Here is a 9,005-nt window from a genome sequence, read left to right on the forward strand (position 1 = left end):
CTACATTTATTTACGATTTGCATACATAATAAGCTTTTATTACTCTCTTTCATTTCTAAATAGACTATAACTATAGTTTATTCCTAACCTTAAAATTTCACCCATAAGTGGCTGAAAAACGTGTCTAAAAAAATTTTGAGACGGGAGTTTTTATTGGAACGGGAGTTATCGTTGGGGTTACGAAAAATTTTTAGTTGGAAAATTTGTTTAATTCATTTAGTTGTACGTCGTTTCAAATGGAAACTCCATTTTAGAAAATGCCATGAATAAAGAGGCCAATATAACAGTTTTATAAATTAAAATATTTATTTATGCATTGTTTTTTGACAATTTGAATCATGAACTCCTTCTCGAAGTATCCGTTGATATTGATAGGTTTTCTGCTGTTGACGAGTTCAACACACAACCCAACGGTGCGTAATAAGGGGAGAATAAAGCAGCGTACTGTTGACTATTAGATGCAAAATAGTGAGGAGGAAAGAGTCCTTGTCTTTGGGCCATCTTCAGTCGTGTCGTCAACTGTTTTTTCCATTTTGTTCGTCTGTTTTGGAACCAAGTCTTTATTTGAACCTCCGTTAAATTTAGAGCTTTACTAAGCTCCATTCTTTTACTGACACTTAAATATTTGTCGATTTTAAACTCGCTTTCCAGGCGTTCCAGTTGCTTGGCACTGTAGGCTTGGCGGGGTTTTCTGTCCAATCCAGGCTTCCTTGACCTTCTGCTAGGTGGTTTTGGCGCTGAAACAAAATTCAATAGTTTTATAACTTATTTTGCAACATATAGAACATATTTGTGATTGAGATTAAAAAAGAAGCAACAGTTTTCAATGATTTTGATACGTGACCATAAAATGAATAAATGAATTCGAAATTTTTGTATACTTTTTTTTTATAATGTACGCTTAATCGTGGGACACCCTGTCGAGAACTTAGCTGTGGATGTACATCGTAAGTAGAGAAAAAGACGGCTTTTAATAGTTTTTTTTTTATATGCAATAAAAAATATAAATATTTTATTATGACTACTTAGTAAAATATCTTTTAATCATGTGTCAACTTCTTACATTCGGTCAAAATGTAAATTTTTAAGGTTCTAATTGACACCAAACAGATCTTTTAGGTATGTTTAAGTTTACTTTTCTAATAATTATCCTCTTATTGAAATTTTAAACACCTGTTTCCAAAAACCATCTAGGAGGTACTAAGCGAAGAACAATAAAATTATGTATTTAACTTAAAATTTATTTGCTAAAGTAGTTAAGATTCTTAGTTTTCGTACCATCACGTTTCTAAGAAATAGATGGATGGTGTGTTAGATGATTTGAAAATATTTGCTTTTACCAAACTAAACCTGTAACGTTTTAGAAACTATTACTTTCAAATACTGAATATTAATGTCCATAAACATTCGAGTCACACATCGGGATGATATTTAGTACAGAAATCTTGGAAACGAATGGGTTTATAGTAAAGTTTAAATGATGAAATGAAATATTTGCTAATATGTAGTTTTATGGTTGAATTTTATGAACGTTTTTTTAATAAAGTCGTGTCTAACTACGAGGCATATCCACAAAGTAAGGATACCTACATATTCAGAAGGCTAAAACAAACACTATTTTTCGACCTAGTCGCCTTAAACTTCAATGCACTTTGTGAACCGATAAATGAGCTTTCTGATCACTTTGTCAAAAAAATCTCCCACCGGCCATTGTTTCATGGCACTATGGCCTTCGTCATCGGTAGAAAACTATACTCACGATACTACTTGTACATAATAGTACGATTCATCACTCCATAAACAGTTTTGATTTCGCTAAAAATTTGCAACAGCGGCTTTCTCTTTGTGAGAAGAAACCGGATTATGCTCCTCACCTCGCAGCTGGATGGATTCAAAATAGGGGTACTCATTTTTTCAACACGCCACTACAACAACAGTTCTCAACTGACCAAAACAAATGAGCGCGCGTTCTGCTCACAATATCTTGGCATTGAATGCCAACTTTCTCGAAAACAAAAGCCATAGAGCATCAAAGTCTCAGTACTCTTACTTTGTGGATGGATATACCTCGTAGATAATTAGAAAAAAACATAAGCATCTTAAAGTTTTTATAGCTCAGTAGGATATTAGTTTTATAGTAAAATTGTTTAAGTTATAATTTTTGAATTGTCATGCTATTATATTCCTTCCTTTATTTTAAAATTAACGTAGTTAGCTGTGTAAATAATCATTTATCATTGCTATCACAATGTGTTAAATAGAGGAGGTGTCCGAAAAACTACGTAGTACAGTTTTGCTCTAATTAAATAGGTACTACTTATTTTAAGTTATTTCATAGCGTCGCGTCAGAAAAGAAATGAATTTTGTTTTGAAAAGTGTATTAAAACCTTGTTTTATGTAAACAAATTACGGTAGTAGCGGTCATTTTGAATATATTTTATTTTTATTTTCTCACTCTGTTTAACAGACAAGTAAAATTTAGTGTCTTCAATACCTTTACTATTAAACGATTGATTTCATTATTGACGAAGTTAATTTAAAATTAATGGTGTTTAAAAATTTTCGCTAAAAAAGTTTTCATTTTATAGGACGACCCTAGTAGTCCACGGGCCACGTACAAAAAAAAATGATTACCAGCAAGCTCTAACTTTGCGTGCAGCTTAAGTTTTACGAGTCTCCCAAGATTTGACTACGAGGATAATTCAACAGTGGTAAGTTTTCTCGTGATTTTCAGGAAAACATGTCAATCTGGATAAACATGGAATGTTATGACCAGCACTTTTTTTAAGTTTAAATGAAAGCTATTTTTTTAAACTCCCCAAAAAATTTGTCCGACAAAAATTTTGGCATTTTGAGTTTGTCCCCACCTCAAATATGTCGATTTGGTGACATTATGGTTAGTGACAACCAGCAAGCTGATTTTTCTGGGAGGGTTTGGTAATAAAATTTGAAAAGAAAGTATCTTATTGTTTTAATTTTTTTCTTTAATAATTGAAATGTGTAATATGATAATATACTTATCCGACAAAAAGATTGAAAAATTTGCCTTAAAAATGGGAAAAATAACTATTTTTGTGGTCCCTAATGTTCAATCCGCTATAAAATAATTAATTTTTTAATGAAAAAATAAAAAATAATAAATAAGAAAATTATCTTGTTAACATGAGCAACAGAAATTCATAAATAATTATGTCTATAAAAATTAATTTAATTCACAGCCACACAGAAAAAAAAGTTGGGTATACTTTTTATGCGACATATATTTTTCGTAGTAATTTGGCCTCCTGAACACGAATCTGGGTCAGAATTGGCCCATCACGTCACAATTTTTTCCTAACCTCAANTTTTGATCATAGAATCGGCCTGTTCAGGGTTGGCAGCTAATTATGAGACACCCTGTATTTCGAGTTGAGTTCGACAAAAAACTTTGGTACCTATATTTAGTATATGAAAGTAAATTAAATATAAAAAAATTATTATTTCCTTTTGGAAAAATAAAGTTTTTAACGAGAATATTAACGTTTTCAAACGCTTGGTAGTCGAGAGCTTACAAATTGAAGTACAGCTACCTATCGGTAGATGGAGCCTGTATCATCTATTCCAACTTGTAAGTCGATTCAGATGCGGCGACAAAAATCTTGAAAGGCTCAAATTACGTTTTTTCGCCATAATATTGTCCCGGAAGGACCGTTTCCTGTTCTGAACGATAAAATAACGACACATCTCGGTCCCAATACGGAAAAAGGGCATAAGTACAGAAATTATATTCATGTTTTGCCTGACGTTTATTAATTTCCATCGAGGAATGGTTATTTTGTCATCTGCAGCAAAAATCTTACCAAAGAAAAGAAGTGGACACGCATAAGGGAATACCCCAACAGTATCACCATCATCGTAACATCATTATGATTATCATCGTTATGATAATCGTTATCGTAATCATAATCATTATCACCATCATAGTCGTCGTCATCATCATCACTATTCTCTTCAACATAATCCTTCATCATCATCCTTATCGTCGTCCTCATCTTCATTGTTACATGAACATCAGCATCGTCATCCGCATCAACACCATCATCGCCATCTGCATCACAAACTACTGGTACTGGGTTCCCGATAACCTGCACCCTAAAGGAGGGAACGCATTAGGTGGTCGCGGACCGTTCTGGACTGAACTGATCGCGGTCTTTTACAAAATCAGTCGTATTTGTCAATCGCACACAATGCTGTTCGCGCTCTCCTTTAAATAGTTGCTTTATTATTTTAATAGTTAAGAAAATGAGTTCTATGGAACAGGTATTTTTATTGGCTCTTCTGTGGTCTCCCGTCCATGACGGCTTATATTCTCTCTCCCCAGGAACCTTTCTGGAATGTACCTAGATAAATGATACTGGGAATGTATCCTTTGTCCGCCGTCACCACGTGGAGATGCAGTGGTAACAAATCGAGATATTCGGTAACATTGGACTTCAAAACGATATTCAATCATAAGTACTGTGAGGATGAGAATAACTTCACTGAAATTGTGAGCACGTGAATGATAAAACCATATGAATTTACGCTCATTGAGTTTTGAATGCAGGAGGATGTATATCAACGCAATTAAGGCAGGTGAAATAAACACATCCTTGCTTATTTACTAATGATAGGTAACAAGAAATTTGCCTGAAAGAAATTGAAACCGTAAGAGAATTATTGCACAGATCTTTCAAGAAGTAGAGAGCTCGAAATCATGAAATGAGAGAATGAATGAGTCGCCAAAGTTCAAACTTCAAATAATAAGTACTATGTAAAGAAAAAAAGCCCCAGATAACTTGACAGGTGATAGAAGTACGCAGGCTCAAACCATAAGCTTATAGAGGTTGTATATCCCAAGTAATAAGATGGCGGAGTTATATAGAATTATGATTCTGAAATTTTGGATTATGGTATTATGGGATATGAGACGATGGTGCAATAAGAACATGAAATTCGATATTTTTCGAATCACTGACTGTTCAAGGCGGTTTTAAATCTCAAAATCCGCTTTCTGGAGCATTTTCTTGACGTTAGGGTCAAAACGCGAACCAATTAGAAAATTTAGACTTTAGATTCAAATTCAGCAGGTCAAATCAGTAGAGGATAAATTGGTCTAGTCAACGTCCACTTACCTACTTGTACTTCGTAGATTTTGAAATGGAAATTCTCATGACGAGTAAGTAATTCATTTTTGCAGATAACTTGTACAAAATATTATTACTAATAATAAGTTTAGTAGAGTGAGAAGCAGCTTTAAAAAATAATAATATAAGTAATTTACACTAGTTTTATATTAAGGTCGGCGTGGTGCGATATTAGGGAAAGTTTAGGCCCTAGAACTTCGGGAAAAATATTTGAATAATAAATCAACCAAGAGAAATCGCTGGAAATAGTTTTCAAGTTCCTAGCTCAGTTTCTAGGGGGCGCAATCTACATACCAAAACATAGAGTTGAATTTTTCTCAGAAATGTTTCCTATTCAGGTATATTAAATAGTACAAATATGGATAGCCGGATTCATTACGCATAACTTATGTTATTAACATTTTGTTGAATGCTTAATGTCATTTACCTCAATATATGAACGTATAGATGCCGTTTTATGGATTTTTCTCAAAAATTTTAAAGGCAATGCTATAGTTTTCATTACATAAATGAATTCAGCACAAAAAAATGATGGATATAGTATAAGTTTGAAATTTCTAACGAAAGTGTGTTTATTTATTGGCGCTATTTATCCAAGTTTAAGTTTTTTCACGTTTTCTTAAAAAAGTGAAATAGCAGAATAAAACTTTTTATAGGTTAGTTTGAAGCAAAAAATAAATAATGATAATGAATTGAGGAACACGATGCTAACGAAATGACATTTAATTACCAAAATAAAATGTGATTTCGAGCATTTATAAACATCTTTACTTTTGTTAAAATTTAATTGTTCTTTCGTTACATAAAATCAAAATCTGTTCGTTATTGTTTTTGTTATTATTTTCAAGATTGTTATTGACTCACTCATTTGCGAGCGATTTCTCTTGGGCGATTTATCAAAATTTTTTCCCGAAGCTTTAGGGCCTATACTTTCTCTAATATCGTACCTCGCTGACCTTAGTGGGACACCCTGTAGAAACAAACCCTTATCCTTTATTAGTCGATTTTTCTGTTATGCTTAAGAAACCACATATTGTATTAGCAAGTAGACATCTGCCTATATTAGCATTATTGGTTTAGCCTCCTAACCTCCTTAACTTTTTTTAAGGTTTTTAAGAAATAATTTGTTTATGCCGAATTAAATGATCAAGAAAATTGTGAAGCAACTTGCAGTATCCATTGATGTATGAATGATCTACCGCTCTTTGGTGAAACGATGTCGAACGAACATCGAAGCAAATCTGCAATAGGAATATTTATTGAATTAATTATTAGTATTCCTTATTCTTCCTTCATTTAAGATGTTTCTTTTTAATAATTAAACATCTTGTTCTGGAGGTTAGAATACCCTTCCTAATTTACTGATTTCGTTAAATTTTTCCCTAACCTCAAAAAATCGTTTAAAAATCTCTAAAATTGTACATTTCGAGGTTCCCAACATGGTAACGGAATTTGCATCATACTGCAAAGCCATATATCACCCTAACTTCATATTTGGCTCAATACAAATCTAACGTAGTTTTTCACTATAGTAATAAAAGAGAGTAATAAAACCCCGAGATAAGAACCTGCCATGGGCGTGGTAATATTTCGTTTCAGGTAATTATCGGGTAACACTAATGCTAACAGGTAATGGGTGTACATTAGTATATTTTACTGGATACATCATAGGGCAGGAGTCAGTGTATTGTGACAGATCAATCCAGTCTAAGAGCTGAATATACGAAGACGTGCTAGTGCAGTAGAGTAAAATTCGACTTGTGTTTAGTGACTATTGTGCCAGTGGATATTATATTGTTTGGGTAAAATGTCGAGCTTATCAGATTACGTACCTGCTAAACGCGTGAAAAGATGTGCGCTGTCTCAGAATGAGAAGATTATTATATTAAATGTATTTAATGCATTGAAACACCAAAATCCTACCAACAGTGTTGACGACATCGTGGAAAAGTGGGAACTCGATAATTTAATTGACGTTACTGTGGAACCTATCGTTATCAATCTAGAAGACGAAGATAATTCATCAGAATATTCAGAGGATAAATTTTAATATACCTACTTTTTTATTTTCTTTATTGTACATTTATACAACACTACATTTACTCACCATAATTTGAATTTTCAAACTACATATATTTTTGTGTGGAATAAAAGTCTATTCATTAAATTTAAATAAATATTTTGATAATAATATTGAATAATTTTATTTGAATTACTAAAAACCCTCTTAACCCGGTTATGATGCTTAAAGTAGCCTCATGTTTTGAAATGCTGTTTTTATATTGTTTACGATGTAATGAACCTGTATTTATGTTATGTTTTGTGTAAGAGTTTCGCTATTTATTTATTTAATTAACTTAATTGGCAAGAGCAATTATTGTCCGCGAGTCGAGCTGAACTGTCCGTTCGCCCCACTCTGTCGAGGGCCGCGCGCATCGTCCCACCACGACTCCTGCCTAGTCAAAGGGGGATTGAGGCAATAAAACAACCGTGCCTGGACGAAAACAGGCAGTTCAGATCCTGAACTCGAAGAGCTCCAGCTCCAGCCCTGAGGACCACCCCGAGGACCTGACACCGACCCAGAGACCGCCATCCGAACCGAAGGAGTTAGCCACCAGGAGCAGCGACCCGGAATAAGTAAGCAAATTGTATTTCCTGATCTCTACTTGTCCTGTATTGGCATATGTCCTGCCGAGTTTTGAACTCTATTTTGAACTAAGTGCTGTCTGGTGCGGCGGCGGCGTTATCAGGCGGAGGTTGACTGTGCATAGTGAAGGGCAAAACGGGTCATTTTTAGGATTCGGGTCACCGGATCCGGGTCTCTTCAATGAGCCGAATCTATGATCCGGATCCCGGGTTCTGGTTGTGGGACTGTATTAGAATCTGGGGAATTAGTGCTGGGCGATAATATCCGATGTTTGGAAAGCATCGATGTTTTTCTGTCGATGGTTTGTCAATTGTCATCGATGTTAGAAAGTTCGAAACATCGATTCCAATATCGATGTTTGCCTTTCGATGTTACTTGCATAAAAGAGCAGTTCTTTAGTAGTAGTAAAATTTTATTTGACACAATTGACACAAATCAAATATAATAGTATATTACATTATAGATAAGCATAAGGCCGTTATATAGGTATATTTTATGTTTTCTTGAACCTTTTGAATTTAAAAAAGAGTACCTATATATAAAAATTGTTGTTGTTGTTGTTAGACATGAAGATCCATTGCTGTGGTGGTATGAAAGGAAAAATATATATCCAAAATTATATCATAAATAGCTATTATATCCACTTATCAAAAAATAAAAAAACGATTTAAATAAATAAAATATATCCTTAAAGGTTGCAAGGTAAGTTAGTAGAAAGATAGGTATCTAAATATCTATTAAATCCTATAGTCTACATTATTTTTCACATAATAATTCACTTGACATGAGAGAATAAAACTGTTTTTATTTTACTAAACAAAATCGAGCAGCTGATGGAAATAACGAGCCAATAAAATATATCATAATCATCTGATGTCACCGCTCTCGCTACTGCAGGTGGCTCAGCCGCATGAATGGGCAGAACGGGTCATCATAATGATTGATCTAGATGACCCGGGTCACTAAAATACACGAGTCTTCCCATCACTACATACGGGTCTCGGGAGCGGCGGCGTACTCCGTAAACCTCTGCGATCAATTTCATTACATAGTGCCACAGCACGGCCATACGAGATTAGCTGAGGTCCGCGACCCGAGTGATCCGACAGAACTTATATCGGGATTCGGGTCAGTCAGATCATCGTAAAGATCCGAATCTTTGATCCGGGTCAGACCCGACCCGCCCATCACTA

The 9,005-nt window shown here is 34.3% G+C and overlaps 1 protein-coding gene across 1 annotated transcript in view; it reads right to left on the reverse strand.

Moving 5' to 3' along the window:
- Nucleotides 1-336: 336 nt before the first annotated feature.
- The window catches only part of LOC108914095 (homeobox protein vab-15-like), a 31,732-nt gene continuing 23,063 nt past the window's right edge, over nucleotides 337-9,005 (reverse strand). Inside the window, exon 3 of the mRNA XM_018719804.1 lies at nucleotides 337-737. Coding sequence (XP_018575320.1) covers nucleotides 337-737 — 401 coding nt within the window. The remainder of the gene's footprint in view (nucleotides 738-9,005) is intronic.

The sequence above is a fragment of the Anoplophora glabripennis genome, unplaced genomic scaffold, assembly GCF_000390285.2.
Source record: "Anoplophora glabripennis isolate ALB-LARVAE unplaced genomic scaffold, Agla_2.0 scaffold704, whole genome shotgun sequence".
NCBI classification, from domain to species: Eukaryota; Metazoa; Arthropoda; class Insecta; order Coleoptera; family Cerambycidae; genus Anoplophora; species Anoplophora glabripennis.